Here is a 17745-nt window from a genome sequence, read left to right on the forward strand (position 1 = left end):
CGAGGAGAAAATCACTCACATACGTCAAACACGCACATCCACAACGCACACAGATAATTACTTTAATGAAGTTATTTTAATGCGTAAACATATTAAATATTTTGAATATTCATTTAATCAAGGTCACGCATCCAGAGTTGATCATTATTCATGCAAATAAACAACAAATCAGCTAAGCCTACTGTGAAAACGTCAAGTTGCGTCATTAATATTCATGAGCCTGGCTTATTTAAAGGCGAAGTTTTAACCGCTAGATGTCATCATTACATCGAGTAATGTAATGTGTTGTGCTGCCGCTATTGCTGCTGTAATACACACTCTGGGCCGGTAGGTGGTAGCAATTACACCCAGTCAGAAGAAACGCAGGACAGTGAATGAAAACAGGAAATAAGAAAGCTTCACTTCAACAGATGAGAGTTTACGTTACTCTAGAGAAGAGCTCTGGAGTCAGAGGAGCAATGTTTCCACGGGGGAGAAAGCACGTTTTGTACGTTTTATGTACCGTCATTTTATTATCACACTGGGTAAGTACGTCGATCGCTGCTTTATTATTTGTGTCACTAGGGCTGTGACGTTAACGAGTGTTTGTGTGTACTGATGTAGCCTAGCACAACAAACTCAACGTTAGTCATCGGTTCACATCAACTGATTCTGGTCAGATCTCAAAAGAAAAGTTGTGTATTTAGAGTAAACTTGTTTTTTTATTCGTCGGATATCTTTGATCTGTGTAGAAGTGAAACTTGCCTCTTTCTCTCTGTCTAAGCTCTTTATATACAGAGGAAACTAATTGCCTATCATATGAATCCTCTGTCACCCTTTGGATGTTTACAAAGGATCACATGTTCCAACATGCAAGGTCAGCGTTAACGCCGTAGAAAACGCTTAGTTTTCTTCCCACAACTGTTTCCAAGTTATGTTAAGACGAACCTTATTCGAGTGCGTTTTCCATTGCGACATCTCGTAATATAGAGAGCTGTCTGCCTGGATAGTCCTTTGGTTTATAGGATGTCTTGCAAGGCACCTCACTAAACTTTTATTTACATCCACTCTTTCCGTGTTGACCAAAAATAGGCGCAGAAAGGGGGATTAACCATGTAATCTTCCTTTCATTTAGATCCCGCCAATGAAATTACGTTTTAAACTCGCTAACCTGTTAATTTATGGGGACACGATCTAATACAATCTCATGTTGTCTAACATTTGATGCTGTTTTCTTAATATATGTGTTTGTGTCACATGAGTGTCACTTCTCTTCTGTTGACTGTGTTTGGTCAAATGTTTTTGACTCATTCTGATGATAGTGAGTCACATTGAGATTCCTTCTTTGCAGCAAACTGACACACATCGCAAGTGTTTGGTAACCAGGCGATAACAGAAAACTCCTTTGCTGCTTCCTCTTGTATACCTACTGTGTCATCAGCAGAACTTTATTGTGCTTACTCAGCCCGTAGACATTTACATTTATTCATTTGGCAGACGCTTTTATCCAAAGCCCAACACTCTAACCCCCAGGCCACAACTGACCACGTAGAGCTTGACAAAGACTTCAAAATGTGATCATCTCTGTATGATATCCTTTGAACATCCTTTGGGGTTCTGTATGGTAAAATAAGTTTTGACTTAAAACATGTTTGAGACGCTTACTGTGGTAATTTGTTAGTATTGAAACATTTAGGGTGGTTTCGGAAACGCCAAATTTGGAATTAAAAAAACCTTAATTCGCTTGAGGTGGTTTGACATTTTTGAGAAAAAGGGGTTCATACGAATAATGGGAGATGAAAATGCATTTGCCAAATAAATTCCTCCAAAAAGGGACGTTCGGCACAATGAGACGGCACAACCTAACAGAGTGCTGATCTTGTTACACAGCATCAGAAATGTTGTTATGGTGCTTAAATGCCTGATCAAAGTTGTCAAAGTATTTCTGTAATTGCCTCTTAGAACTGTCACGACTGCGTTTCCCAAACAGCAGGCATTAACAAAAGCACAGCATATATTGTGTTTCGTAATCGCCTGCTTTCGCAAGTATTATTATATGTGAAAAGTATTATATTCGGTGGCTTCTTTTACTTTTATTACTGATATTTAGTGGCAGATTATTAGGAAGTTGACTAGTTGGATGGAAACTGTGCTTATTCGCTAATGTTTTATGCGATATTCCAATTTTGTGCGTAAGCTAAATTCGCAACTTTAGATGGTACCCCGGCTAATAGGTGCTCCATAGATACGGTTATGACTGATGCTAATAGCCAGAAAGTGGTCAGTTTCATCAGATATAAATCTGTCTAGTTTTTAGAAATGTTAAAAATGAAATCTCTTCCATCGACTCACCGTCATGTCATTCCAAGCCTTGATGACTTTCTAATTTCTGTAGAACCCAAAAGTTGGTTAACGGACAACATTTGATGACTTCCATTGTATGGATTCCAAACCAAAAACCCTTTGTCGTATTGTTCAAGTTCAAGTTGAGCTTTCATGTGGGGACAAACAGTGGAACGAAATGTCATGCCTCACAGGACCACAGTGCTTCATAAATGCAGAAAAACTATTGTATAAATATACAAGTTCTGATCAATAGGAAAGTAAATAAACGATGACAGAAAATCTTATTGTGTTGGATGAACTATTTCTTTAAGAATGCTTTGCACATTCTCTTCTCTGCTTAGTTTGGTTAGAAACCGTAAATCCATTCGTATTTGTAAACAATGGTGTATAATCCTGTAATGATTTGACCTGTATAACTACCGTTTATGAACGTGAATCTCAATAATTTCTTGATTGCAAAGGAAATGTATTGGTACAGAAGGAAAATCCAACCAGTTTTATATTGTGTTTAAACATCTTGAATCGTTGCTAAGGACAGACAGAGTTTCTTATATGAATGGCCAGGACTGAAATTCTCTTACAAATTTCATGGGCCCAACCTCACATTAATACATTATTAGTAATAACCTTGTATCCACCCACTCAACACACTGGATGGGAAAAGTATATGGCTAAAAATGATGACTCCACTGTCCCTGAGTTTCCTGTTTGTAAGCTTCAGTCACATGTACTTGCCCAGCCTGTCAAATTAGTTTTTTTGTTTTCAACAAAACAAATGCGTGATAGTCCCTTTACATAACTATGGTCTCAGATGTCAAAGGTGTCGATGCAAAAAACGTCAGTTAAATTTGATTGGATCACCTGAACGCTCACCCCACCGGCTTGGGTGGAGACGCAGTTCTCCCAAATTCAGCATGTGTGCTTGTAGAGTCTAGACACATGACTGCAAAAATGATGAAATAGCTGAGGAATGCACACTTCTCTGGTTTCACTGGGACGCTCGTAAGATAAGTGAGGCACACAGATCTATACTTCTGTTTGATTTTTTCTAAACAGATAACAGCATGTAACCGCCCCACACAATTTTGGCATCTTTGTAGTTGCCCTTGTTTTTTTGTGTGAAGCATCATTAGAGGGTTTTCTTGCAGATAATCAAAAATAAAATTAGAGAAAGGGAAGGAAACGAATATATAATTTTAAACCTATGTGGTTACGTGTTTTTCGTGGCAGGCAGCTATCCAGGACAATTGGGGATGTGAGATTGCTTTAATGAAAGATAGAAGTTTGTGACTAGCGTGAGCTTATGTGTTTCTCTGCAGGTGTATGGCCAGCACTGTATCTGGTATGGAGAATGTGGTAACTCTACTGAAGTCTTGGGGAAAAAGTACAACTGCAATTACACTGGCCCTCCTAAACCTTTACCCGAGGATGGGCAAGCACTATTAATGGTAAGAGAATTGTTCCATTCATGACATTTTATGTGTTATTTAGGAAATGCATTAGTACTCCGCTTTAGATTTCACTACTTCGAACAGTTTTACCTTTTCTCTTTGAATTCTTCTTCACATCTTGAATGTCAAATCACACATTGATCACATTGATTGAATCGTCTTTTTCAAACTGAGATTTGAGTCTGTTCAATCAGTACAGTATGTATAGAGAGCTGTCATGTGTGACCCTCACGCTTCATGTGTTCTGTACTCAAAAGTATAGAAGTTTCAAACACTCCCCCTGTTTACCTTTGCCTGGAAAAGCAGGTATTCCCACCCCAAAGTCACACTATTGGTCCAGTGTTTAATCAGACTATACAGATTCCAAATCTGATTGGTTCTGATGTAATACACTTTCCAAAACCCCACCTCTAAGATATGCTTTTAGTGTTCTCTTACAACAAACACAACTTCAGATTGCCTAAACAAAGAATATCACCACACCTCGCATTTTCAGTTTCATTTAAAGGTTTACAGGCTCTAGGCCACAGAGATGAGTGATAAATCAATATCCCTGATATCTTTCATGTAACAGAGATGTAAAAAGTCATACAAAAACAAATGGTTATCAATATTTTGTTTAATAAATGATGAGAATTACTATAATAAAAACATATTTTATTATAAATAAAATAGACCTGTATATTTCTTTTTCCTATTTTTTTAAATATTTTCCACCGGTTACTTTTGTATCCTTTAGCACATTTTTATATTCATCAAACAAGAATCATACAATTGTATCGGATCAAAGATTATGCTTCAAATGTAAGATGCATTGCTTAATATGTATCTATTACACATTCTTCCAAATATCTTTCTCTGTGTTTAGCAGTGCAAAGACATTTATAAAAAAAAAACGGTTTGGAAAAATCTGGTGTGAGAAAATGACAGAATTTCGTTTTTGGGTGAACTATCCACTTCCAATCATGTTCGTAATAGTGTGTCATTCTCACAATGTGTACAGGAACTATGCCCAAATTACATCTATGGAGATAACAGCGTCTGCTGTGACACACAGCAGCTCAAGACATTAAAGGGCAATATTCAGATCCCTCTTCAGTACTTGTCCAGGTATGGCAAACATACACTGCACTCTTGTAAAGTAGCTCAAAGTGAAGCACAACACATTGGTCTGATTCCCAAATGTATACAATTAATTGTATGTTGCTTTTCATTAAAACATGTGGGTAAAATGTAAATGAAAAACATACAATATGAGGCTGAATATTAAATGGAATGAGAACTAGGACCCATACTGGTCCGTCACATCCTACAAATGTGAATCCCCTGTTTTATGGCAGTAATGTAACATCCGCTCCAATATTGTTTCAGGTGTCCAGCGTGCTTCTTTAACTTCATGACCCTGTTCTGTGAGCTCACCTGCAGTCCTCGACAGAGCCTGTTTCTCAATGCTACTGATTTCAAAACAGAACCAGATGACACGGGGAAAAACACAACCAATGTGGTCAAACTGTCCTATTACATCAGCCAGACCTTTGCAAATGGTAAGGAATAGGAACGCTGATAACAAATGTAGAAATGCTTCAAATTATAATGACACTGTTTTGACATAACCGATTATCTGAAATTATGACGTTCCATTTAGTTCCTCTCATACCGAATACATTCTTTGTATTTTTAAAGTATAGTATATTATATTGATTACCTTATCTGTTCCCTTTGCAATAAGGTTGTTAACATTAGTCAATCCACTGTTACGTAACTATGAACAATACTTTCACAGCATTTATTCATCTTAGTTCATGTTCATCTGTTCAAGTTAAGCATTTACAAATGTATTTAAGCATTTATTACTAGATTCTTAAAATCAAAAGTTGTATTGCAAAATGAACTGACATGAACAATAGTAAAAAAACATTAAAATGTAAGGTAAACATTTTTGTTCGTTCATGTTACTTAACGCATTGCATGTATTTTAATCGGTGGATGCTTTAATATACTTGATAGATTTATGATATAAATTAAAGTATAGTTTTATTACATTTTTGTTTCTTTACAGCCATGTATAATGCCTGCAGTGATGTTCAGGCTCCTTCCAGTAATGTCAAAGCTTTAAGTCTGCTGTGTGGGAAAGACGCCAGTCAGTGCACACCCGACAACTGGATCCAGTACATGTTCGATATCCACAATGGCCAGGTTCCCTTTGCTATTGACCCTTTTTTCCAAGGTATACACACAAACTTAAACAAACAAAGTGCGTGCTGAGATTGTTATAGTAGCCTTTGGAAATGTTTGCAAGTAGCATGAACAATCACAAGAGCTTGCTGGGTTATATTTGGACATTTGAGAACTTGTTTAGTCCTCAACATTGAATGAAGATATATTATTTTAATACTTTCTAAATGGCAGTTATGTTATTAATTACCCATGCCTTTATAATCTTTAAAATGCCTATTTATATTTAAGGCTTTTGTATTCACCTATATGTCAATTGAATTAACTTTATTTGCAACATGTAATATATATATAAAGTATAAATATATAAATCTGTAATATATTTTGACATTTAAAATATTTAATTATTTTATATATGTATATTTGTCTTTTGGCCAGGAGATGTACCTGCGGTGGACATGACTCCCATGAACAACAGGACATTTAACTGCACCGAGTCTCTGGAAGATGGCTCCGGGCCCTGCTCATGTCAGGACTGCAGTAAAGCATGTGGCCCAAACCCTGTCCCGCCCCCTATCCCTCCACCCTGGACCATCCTTGGGTTGGATGCCATGGCTGTTATTATGTGGTGTTTCTATATAGCCTTCATCCTCCTATTCTTTGGAGTAATTCTGTGCATGTGGTGTTACAGGTAAGATATGAATTACAGTAAGTCATAGTAAAGGAAATCTGTGAGGTATGCGTCAAAAAAAGGGGAACATCCACTGCAGTTGTTTACATAAAACATTATCTTGAAAATCGAGATTGGTTCAGTATCAATTCCATTTCAACTTACTATGACAGTCTCCTCTATTAATCCGTCTGGAAATTAGGTGGCAAAATGTCTGTATAAAAATATAGAGGTTGCAGATTCAGTCAAACAGATCATTTCATTCACACTGCTTAAAACAAATCAAAAAGTCGCTTTGTTGTGCTTTATCTTATTACAGAAAGAAGACGGTCATATCTGAATATGCCCCAATTCTAGACAGTAACCAACCCCTCTCCTTGAATGCAGTTGGCACAGAGATTTTAGGTACTTGAATTTAACTCTTTTATTAAAAACTTTCTTCTGTTCCAACTTTTTGTAGTTTTGTTCCCATAAAAAACAGTGTGTCTGTGGTTGCTCTGTTTGTCTGAACAGCCTGTCTTTTTGTTTTCCAGGTGAAGCTACATGCTGTGAGACATTGGGCGAGCGTTTTGAGAACGCTCTCCGCATGCTCTTCAGCAGCTGGGGTTCTTTGTGTGTGCGTCACCCACTGACAGTGATCCTGACAAGTGTCGTGTTTGTGTCGGCCTGCTCGGCTGGTCTGGTCTACATGCAAATTACCACCAACCCAGTGGAGCTGTGGTCGTCCCCCAGCAGCAGGGCCAGGCAGGAGAAGGACTACTTTGACCAGCACTTTGGACCGTTTTTCCGTACCGAACAGCTCATCATCACCACTCCGTTAAATGATACAGTTCAATTTGACTCAATGACTGGATCAATTATCTACTTCTCCCCCATCTTTAACTTTGAACTGCTCCATCAGGTGAGTGGGCAAGGAAAAATCACAGCAGTTAAAATGGGAAGCCTGTGTTTAGTATGGTATGAGGATCTAGTTCTTTCTTGTCTGTAAAGATGTATTAATACATGTTTTTGCTGTGTTTGCAGGTGCTGGATCTCCAGACAGGAATCACAAATCTAACAGCTGAATATAAAGGAGAAACGGTGACCTTTAAAGACATCTGTGTCTCTCCTCTGTCTCCTTACAATGACAACTGTACCATCTTGAGTGTGTTAAACTACTACCAGAACAGCCATAAGGTCCTGGACGATGAATTTAAAGATGATTTCTTTCTTTATGCTAATTACCTCACTCATTTTCTATATTGTGTCAGGTGAGCTTGTTTTTTGTTCACTTATTTTTATGTATTATTACTTACTGTGCTTGTTTGCACTTGTCAGTTACATTATTGTATTCATGAACTATTGTATTTATTGCTAATAATCTTTACAGGTGTGTTCACACTCTTTGCTTTATACACTAGTTCGCCTACAGCTTTGGATGACAGCACAGACCCCAAAAATCATGACCCCTGCATGGGAACTTTTGGAGGCCCAGTATTCCCCTGGTTAGCTCTCGGTGGATATGAAGGTTAGTAGGACGGAATAAAAAACAGAATAAAGATTAAAACACCAGAATAAAGATGTCGTTTTTGTTACAGTAGTTTCATATCTTGCAAGTAGTATTAAACTTGTCATAAAACAGGAGTAAGAAATTATTTTAACAGAGTTAACTTTAAAACATAAAGCCTAGAAACAAAACATCTCAAAGTGAAACGGTTTTTTTTTCATTTATTCATGTTCCTTGGCAGTTGGTGTTTATAATGAAATGTATTTTTTAAAACGTAGGCACTGAATACAAAAACGCTACCGCTCTTGTCATCACCTTTCCTGTGACCAACTACCTGAATGACACCGACAAGTTAGGCAAAGCTCTCGCGTGGGAGAAAGAGTACGTTTAATAAATTCATATGCTTAGTATTGTTTGCATGTGGGTGAATTTATAATAAATGAACATGGTGCATAAAGCAAAAAATTATTATTGATCTTGTTGATGAACTCACTACTCCACAGGTATCTCAACTTTGTGAAGAACTACAACAACCCAAACCTGACCATTTCGTTCAGCGCAGAGCGCAGCATTGAGGATGAGATCAACCGGGAGAGCAGCAGTGATGTCACCACCATCGTGATCAGCTACATCATCATGTTTGTCTACATCTCATTGGCTCTGGGCCACATTAACAGCTTTCGGACACTACTGGTAAGACCTTGATGAAGAAACACAAAAGTGAGAAAATGTGTATACTGTTACGCAAGATTGAGTCTTCAATGTTTTTGTTCCTAGAAGTACACAAGATATATACCCTCAAACGTATGGTAATAGAAAGGGACAAAAAAATCACAAAACATGGAATACTTTTTTTTTAATGATTTGCTTTTGGCATTTTTGTTGATAATCACAAGTTTGACTGAATTGTATGTGTAGCTTAGACAAGACCATTTGTATTTACTTACAATACTTTACAGTATTTTATGTTTTCTTTGTTAAAATATCTTGAACAGCACTCTTGCAGCTTCATATTCAGCAGCAGTGTTCAATTTTTTTCATGTGTGCATTTGTGACACAGGTGGACTCAAAGATCTCTCTGGGTATCGCAGGTATCCTGATCGTCCTGAGCTCAGTGGCATGTTCTCTGGGTATCTTCAGCTACATTGGCATCCCCCTCACACTCATCATCATCGAGGTCATTCCTTTCCTTGTACTGGCTGTTGGAGTGGACAACATCTTCATCATCGTACAGACATACCAGGTCTGTTCGGAAGTCCCAACACAATTATTTACATAATTTAAATTAGACACTTTTCTGATGTTTATGGTCTAGATTTGATAGACGTGAGATTTTTTTCTGGGATTATTTGATGTCAGTAGATGTTTTGCTGTCAGTGTCTTTAGGCGTGCTGCTGTGTTATTGTTTTCATTGTCAAATAAATATGTTTTCTGGTTGCTTATGCAGAGAGATATCCGGATGTCTGAGGAAGAACTGCATCAACAGATTGGTCGTATTCTCGGAGATGTGGCACCCAGCATGTTCCTCTCTTCGTTCTCTGAGACTGTGGCTTTCTTTTTAGGTATATTGGTCAAGCATTTTGTTTCTGAAGGGCAAAACTGTTTCCTTACTTATCTGCTCCATTATATATGTTTTTTCTCTAAAGTAATTATTCCTATTACTTCCTGTCATGTGGATTCTCTTCCCCATTTAATCTTTGAGTCATTATCTCCAGAATTTTTTCTCCAGATGTTTTCTTACTTTGTGGGGACAGTATTGTATGTGACAGAAGAGCCATTCACAGAATGACATCCGGCTCATGTGATTCTCATTTTCCTGTTCAAATATATTGAAAGTTAAACTGGATTTCTGCCTCTTTGATGTTTGTGCTGTAGGTGCTCTCTCTACCATGCCTGCAGTGAGGACGTTCTCTCTGTTTGCCGGTCTGGCCGTCTTCATCGATTTCCTTCTTCAGATCAGTTGCTTTGTGTCTCTTCTGGGTCTGGACATTAAGAGACAAGAGGTAATTTGTCACAACAGTGAAACTAGAGAAATGCTGCGATTGTTATTTATAAAATGACCTGTTGCACAGTGTCCTTTTTCACAAGTAACAGATCTAAACTTGCTTCCCGTTTTATACGGCCACTATCTTTGTCATTTAAGAAATATGAAATAGTTGCACATTTATTTATTTGTTTGTTTATTCATGTATGTTTTTCACAGGCTAATCGGGTGGATATCTTCTGCTGTGTGAAGTTGCCTGAGGGACAGCAAGCTAAATCGGAAGGCTGTCTGTTCCAATTTTTCAAGAAAATATACGCTCCTTTCATCTTGAAGGATTGGGTGCGCCCCCTGGTGGTAAGACTTTATGAACAAGCAAATAAAAGTGCTGTTGACCTTCCATTGGATCTACTATAAACCCTTTTCTCCTGTGTGTCCTTGTTTCTGTAGGTTGCTGTCTTTGTGGGAATACTTTCCTTTAGTATAGCTGTCATTAACAAAGTGGAGATTGGCCTCGACCAGACCCTGTCCATGCCTGATGTATGTGTAAAACGCTGTTTGAGAGCAATTCATTGAATTGCATACCATTGCCACACATTTGTGCAGATTGTATATTTTTTCTATTATTATAAAAAGTCTACTATATAACGCAGTATATTCTACTCCTTAAAGGTCCCGTGTGTCATTTTTGGGATGAAAGAACTGCAATATAATATACATAGTTATGCCTTCAGAGGTGTATAAAGAGCTTACACAATGAAGCGTTATGTTTTTATTACCTTAGAATGAGCTATTTTTATCTACATACACCACCAGTCTCCTTGCATGTCATTTGCCATGTTCTGTTAGCCGTCATAGTGTTTCGAAAGCGAGGGGTGGAGTGACCGGTTGGTTGCAATTCGCAACCTTGCCATTTGATCTCTCAGACATAAAAATAAAAGCAGTCCAGTCAATGTTGTTTACATTAAGTAACATTGCATTTTTCTTATAGGACTCATATGTGTTAAATTACTTTGGAAACCTCACTGAGTACCTGCACACGGGGGCGCCGGTTTACTTTGTGGTAGAGGATGGACACGACTATAAAACCACGGAGGGCCAAAATGCTGTGTGTGGCGGAGTGGGCTGCAATAACAACTCTTTAGTTCAGCAAATTTACTCCGCCTCTCTAATGAGCAACTAGTGAGTTCACTTGTGTTGTTTAACATTACGTAGATTCTTTTTATTTTGCAATATATATATATATTTTATGTCGTTTAATATTAAGTAGATTCTTTGCATTTTACTATATATATATATATATATATATATATATTTTATGTCAATACCTTCACGTAAACACTCCTGTTAAATATCGGTCATGTTTAGATTGCTTGTGATAGTTTTATCAGTTTTTCAGCAACCGTATACAAGATTGATATAATGACTATGGTGTTGTGATTTTTAGCACAAAGATCCATAATGTTCCATCATCTTGGTTGGATGATTATTTCGACTGGGTGAAGCCGCAGTCCTCCTGCTGCAGATATTATAACTCGACTGGAGCTTTCTGTAACGCTTCAGGTAAACCATTAGCCAGTGGATCAACAAACCCTGACCCACACCGCTCCACAGGGCCACTGCGAGACCTTTTGTGCTGGGCACTTTTTGTGCTGGGCACTTTGTTTCTTTGAGTTTTAACAAAATCAGGGCAGAATGCACTGTTCTTGGAACATGTTTAGAAAAAATTCAATGGAGAGAGGTTTAATAAAAAACTTTCAGAGTATTTCAGCTTGGGGTCTGTTGATCGTACTGAAAACATTGTATGTATCCAGCAATTATTTGTCTTCTAATGACTGGTCTTTGAGTTATAATGTTTATCTCCATCAGTGGTGGATATTACCTGCATTCACTGCAGGCCTATGAACTCCAGTGGGAAACAGAGGCCTAATGGTACTGAATTCATGAGATTCCTCCCCATGTTTCTCTCAGACAACCCAAACATCAAGTGTGGAAAAGGGTGAGTTTCAGCTATCTTGATTGATAAGCTTGGTCATCATGTGTCCTGTTGACTCTCCACACAAAATAACAAATGCCTGAGTCAGTTATGCTTGATTTTAACTAAGAAAACATCACTGAATTTGCCAAAATGTGCATGCAATAAAAAAAAATTGTATTTGTGGTGCAAAATCTTTAAAATAAATAAATTTCTTTGTATAGCATTTGGTTTCATGTCTGTGAAAAGAGCTGCATGTATGTTGTCGGAGCCGAGTCAAAAAAAGCAAATTAATATTGTGGTAGTTATCAATGGCTTTTATGTTTCTTTTTATTTAGTGGTCATGCTGCATACAGCACTGCTGTTGATCTCAAAAACAACAACACAGATGTCGGGGCCACCTACTTCATGACCTATCACAGCATCTTAAAAACATCGGCTGACTTTATTGATGCCATGAGGATGGCACGAGAACTTACAGACAACATCACGCAAGCAGTAGGACCACAGGACAAGAGCTACCGCATCTTCGCCTACAGGTAAGCCTAACTTGATTTTTACAGCGTCACACAGTTTCAACCAAGATCTGTGCTTGTACTAGTGTAAATAAACTTCCCTGCTATTTACTTGACTGTACTCTGTGTTCTGAGAAAGGTGCTGAGCAGGTGTTTTTACCAACATATGTTTGTGATTGCTTTGCTAAACTTTAAATTTAATTTCAACAAAGGTCAATTGTACTAAACTGCTTATATTTCAAGAAAGGTCAATTTTACTAGCCTGCTTCCATAAATGGTGTTAAAATTGTGCTTATATATCATAAACATAAGACACGCATCCTGGTCACTGGGTTCAATTTTATACAAAGTTTTTACTTCTGTATTTACTGCAAGCATTGATGTGGGTTTTTTCTTTGTGAACAGTGTGTTCTACGTGTTCTACGAGCAGTACCTCACAATCATTGCAGACACTGCCTTTAATCTTGGTGTGTCGCTGTTGGCCATCTTTTTGGTGTCTACGGTGCTGTTGGGCTTTGAGCTCTGGTCGGCAGTACTGGTGTCTTTCACTATTGCAATGATCCTGATCAACATGTTTGGAGTCATGTGGCTTTGGAATATCAGTCTCAACGCTGTGTCATTGGTCAACCTTGTAATGGTAAGTTCATGAACCGTAGAAATAACATTTCCTGGTATTGTTAAATACCAGGACGGCTATTTGTTTTTATAAGTTTAAGTTTTATATACTATTTATTTATTTTTAGTTTTATTAAACCAGACCAAAACATTGACTCATTGTACACTAAATACAATTTGTTTATAATTATTTACATAATAGCATTCCTTTTTTATTTTTGTTTATTTTTGTATGAAGTAATTCAGTTTCCTTTTATGTTTTGGAGAAATTGATTATTTTCAGTACAGCAGCCATGATTTGAATCTAAAATGCAGAGTTGAATGACATGTCGTGTTGTGTTTTGCAGAGCTGCGGTATATCAGTGGAGTTCTGCAGTCATATCGTGAGAGCTTTCTCTGTCAGCACTAAGAGCTCGAGGGTGGAGCGGGCAGAGGAGGCATTGGCACACATGGGTAGCTCTGTAAGTGACATTTTCACCCACTTCACACTACTACACTCTTCAAGCCCTCATTTGTTTTCAGTGTTTTGATCAGTAGATAGAATTATTTATGACACACCTCCTAATGCAAAAGATTTTGTTCATCCATTCATTTTATTTCAGTAAATAGGAACCCCAACCAATATGCAAACATTGTAAAAGTAATTTGCATTTGGTATCAATTTGAGTTTACATTTATTTTGGGACTATTGACAATATTTAAGGTGCACAGAACAAACATTGAATTCTTGAATGTGAAGATTACATCATCTGTGACAGCATAATGAAACCTAGCCATTGTGGTTTCTGTCCTCAGGTGTTCAGCGGAATCACTCTCACTAAATTCGGTGGGATTTTGATTCTTGCCCTGTCCAAATCCCAGATCTTCCAGATCTTCTATTTCCGCATGTATCTGTCTATGGTTCTGCTTGGAGCTGCTCATGGTCTCATCTTCCTGCCTGTGTTACTCAGTTATGCAGGTACGTCACAATATCAAACATTCACAAAACCTCTTGAAGGCATAACTCACCCAAATAAAGTTCATTGAATATTTTTCCAAATGAATTTAGCCTGGCAATTTGTGCATTTAAGAAGAAGCATTAAAATGGTGCTTGAATTTATGTACTTTAACCTCTCGCTATCTTTCATTCACAGGTCCGTCTGTAAATAAAGCAAAAGTTATGGCTGCTCACAACAGACTTATTGGCACAGAAAGAGAGCGACTCATCTACTAAAAGCTCTGAAGAACTAAACAACATTGAACTTTGAAAAACGCTACTGCTGCATCCTCCTTTTATATGTTAGTAACACATTAACTGACTGACCTAACTCAAGACCCCTGTGCAGTTTGGGTATGCCAGAAGCCTTTTTCCATATCGTTTCTCCTCAATCTGGACTGTCTCGCTGTGTGTTTATTTTTCCACACAGAAAAAAGGACAGACTTGAAAACCCTTTCAGTGTTGAAGACAGTTTGTGTGTGGATGAGCCTGCAGTCATTTTCACGGGTGCACAAAACCGTCAATTGCATACTATATCCTCTTACCACATATTACCAGACAGTCTTGTTGATATGTGGTTTAATAGCTGATGAAAAAGACAAAAACTAAATGTGTATGGTTTGAATGCGTACGTGTAATGTAAGATTAATCCTTTTTTATTTATCTGTTCATTTTTTCCTTTATTGTTAGTTTCATTTAATTACTGTCGAAGTCAAATAATGAAGGAACCGTCAAAGGAAATGAGCCGCAGTGGACAATCTCTCGATGATTAATGCTAAGCTAAGAATGAAAAACTGTTAGTTGTGTACCTGCTGGCTCAAGTGTGGCTTTCAGGCAGTAGAAACACCTTTGTCTAAGGTAATTTACTAAATGGGATAGATGGTTTTACAAGGGGACAAATAATAAAGTGTATGTTTTTAAATGTTTACTTAAAAAAGGGTTTTGCTGTGTTATTTAGCATTGAAGTGCTAAGAAGGGAGATCTAAAATTAATGAAATGACCTGAGATTTTTTTAAACCAAAACTCACCTCACAATGACATATTGTTTTTTGTTTTGGCTTAAAAGAAATGATTCTCTGAATTTGCACATCTAAGTTACTTACAGTGTAATTTTAGATATGCTTATAAATGTCTGTTTCCTCAATTTGGTGAGGGGAACGTAATTTTACCACATTAACGGTTTCTACATATACAGTAGCCTATTTATACACAAAAATAAATACTTATGGAGATATTTTGATTTGATATTAAACAATAGGTTATAGAAAAGTTGAGAAAAAGAAAATTGAAATGAACAAATATACTTTCAAAATATACATTTGCATTGTAGCATGTTTGTTTTATAACAGCTTCCTTGATGGATAACAGGTTTAATTTTTATTTTAAGGATATTGTTTTTGTAATAAAATCTAATTATACATTGAAATGTTTTTTAATAATTAAGAAATATTTGAAGAGTTATTAGGAAAAATTCGCTTTCTAATGAGATTTTGTAATGTTGCTGTTTTTGTTGTAACCATACGGTGGCGCCAGGCACTGTTTTAATATGCGCCACAAGCACACATTATGGGTCAAAGGAGTCGCACAGATTCACTTCTGTGATTCTGGATGGTGTTAGCATTTGCATTTTAATGTTAATGTTAACATTTTGTCAAGTTCAACCTTTTAAAATTCTGTGACCACCTGTATGCTAAAACTTTCTAAAATTCTCACTTTCCCTGTGGAAAGATAATCTTAGGGTTAAGACATCTTATCATTTTGGAATGCACACGGTCAAGAGCGTCAAACTGCTTTATATCTACAGAATTATGTTCAAACTAAAACAATGATTATCCAGATAAAAGATTCTTATGTAATTCTCTACAAAACTGCCAAGTCTGACCTGAGCTCACTACTTCAGGGGCTGTTGTCATAGTAGCTGCCAATTCATCATTTATTAATATGTTTCTATCTCGCCCCATGTGGTGGAGAGACAATGAAATATTGATTTCCTCTGGTTTGGGCCAGCACTGAAGATACGGCTTCCTTATTTATGTAAGCACTTTGACTTGTCCTTTCTGGGGCCCTCTCTGGACAGAATCAGTGGATAGAGAATCAGATGTTTAGCTTACGTTAACCTTAGTGGGTCTATTTTTTCACAGAAAGCTAAGTGATTAGAAGTTTTTGTTTATATGAAATGGGATGTAGGAGTCTCTGGCCTCCCACTATCTGATATTTAATTTCATGACATGAATGTTGCATATAAGCTTTCATCCTTTTTTCCTTGCATCTCTAAAAATGCCTGGAATTCTTCCAAGACTGGAATGATATTGGCAACATATTTAGGCATTGAAACACCAGTTTTAATATATAACATCACAGAGTGTTGTTGGTTTTGGTGGCACACCAGGGGTTGAAAGAGATAAATAAATTTTCACCGCTCCTGCCTAGGATGATTATATAAATGTTCTTGCAGGCAATGATAAGCAATCACACCCATCTTCTCAAGAACATCTACTGTAAGATAACAATCTTAAGAGCCATACCAAATGTTTTTCTGTTAAAGGGACAGTTTACCCCCAAAATAAATCTGTCATAATTTACTCACCCTCAAGTTGTTCAAAATCTGTATAAATTTGTTCTGACTGACACAGAGAACATTGACTATAGAAAAAATGACAATGGTAGACAAAAGTGGCCCAAAACTTTTTGTTTTCCTTCATTCTACAAAATATCTTCTTATGTGTTCAACAAAACACCTACTATGGTAGTAGCCTGAATTTGTAATCTATAGTTTTGTCCAAAGTGGCCGCTATGGGGGTAAAGTGAGCCACATGCTGTGGGTTAAATTGAGCCAGTGTCAACACTTAAGTTAACATCAGTTTCTTATTTTTAAACCTGTATAATTACAATGAAATATAACATAACTTTCTAGTTCATGTTTACTTTAATATACTGTGTTTACCAAAAGTACACTTATATATTCACTGATTAAGAAAAGCATTTTACTCATACAGTATACTGCATATCTTTCCAACTTAAGTCACAAATGGCCTAACATGTTTGGCATTAAAAAGCAAGGTATAATGCCAAGAATCTACAAAAACAGACACAAAGAGTTTGTTGATTGAAAATAGAGGAATTTATGCTCTCACAAGGTTATAACTTTGGTGTTTTACAAGACAAGCTATTTCAGAAATGCAAACAGAAAGATATTGAAATGTAAAGTTTATTTGGTAAGTCTTTTGTTTAAGTTAGCTTCAAAAACATGCTCAGTATATTTCCATATGGTTCAACTTACCTCCTGAATCGGATCAAATTACCCCTAACATGGGGCAAACTGAGCCACAGGAGCACTTCTTTATAAGACGACATATTTTTAAAACCATATATCATAGATGTGTTTTATTTGTTTAGATTGACAGGAAACATCCTGAAATTTCAAAAGCTTATTTTATTGCATTTATGCCTCTTTGCCTTTCATCTTGAGGACCACATAAGTAAAAAATGGCTCATCTTACCCCGCTGTTCCTTAATCGAAAATCAAACAGCAAACATGCAGTGTGTTTCTTTGTTTTCCTCTTCTAGAAGCCTCTT

The 17745-nt window shown here is 37.0% G+C and overlaps 1 protein-coding gene across 1 annotated transcript; it reads left to right on the top strand.

Annotated features, from left to right (window-relative positions):
- The first annotated feature begins 256 nt into the window (after nucleotides 1-256).
- Nucleotides 257-15603, top strand: npc1 (Niemann-Pick disease, type C1). The gene is made up of 25 exons (XM_079452839.1): nucleotides 257-524; nucleotides 3645-3773; nucleotides 4780-4886; nucleotides 5148-5320; nucleotides 5836-6003; nucleotides 6390-6642; nucleotides 6941-7026; nucleotides 7155-7522; nucleotides 7645-7871; nucleotides 8022-8128; nucleotides 8386-8488; nucleotides 8611-8800; nucleotides 9168-9350; nucleotides 9555-9669; nucleotides 9983-10110; nucleotides 10311-10445; nucleotides 10539-10628; nucleotides 11080-11270; nucleotides 11536-11651; nucleotides 11958-12087; nucleotides 12402-12602; nucleotides 12984-13215; nucleotides 13541-13654; nucleotides 13989-14151; nucleotides 14327-15603. Exons 1-25 carry the CDS (start codon nucleotides 375-377, stop codon nucleotides 14404-14406), a joined length of 3939 nt encoding a protein of 1312 aa, XP_079308965.1. The 5' UTR covers nucleotides 257-374; the 3' UTR covers nucleotides 14407-15603.
- Nucleotides 15604-17745: the final 2142 nt, after the last annotated feature.

Source organism: Barbatula barbatula (genome assembly GCF_947034865.1).
Source record: "Barbatula barbatula genome assembly, chromosome: 3".
NCBI lineage: Eukaryota > Metazoa > Chordata > Actinopteri > Cypriniformes > Nemacheilidae > Barbatula > Barbatula barbatula.

Excerpts from the sequence above, each read along its gene's own strand:
- npc1 (XM_079452839.1), top strand. The coding sequence starts at position 375 with ATGAAAACAGGAAATAAGAAAGCTTCACTTCAACAGATGAGAGTTTAC. Across the intron at positions 525-3,644 it reads TCATTTTATTATCACACTGG|GTGTATGGCCAGCACTGTAT; the intron begins GTAAGTACGTCG and ends GTTTCTCTGCAG. Across the intron at positions 4,887-5,147 it reads CCTCTTCAGTACTTGTCCAG|GTGTCCAGCGTGCTTCTTTA; the intron begins GTATGGCAAACA and ends ATATTGTTTCAG.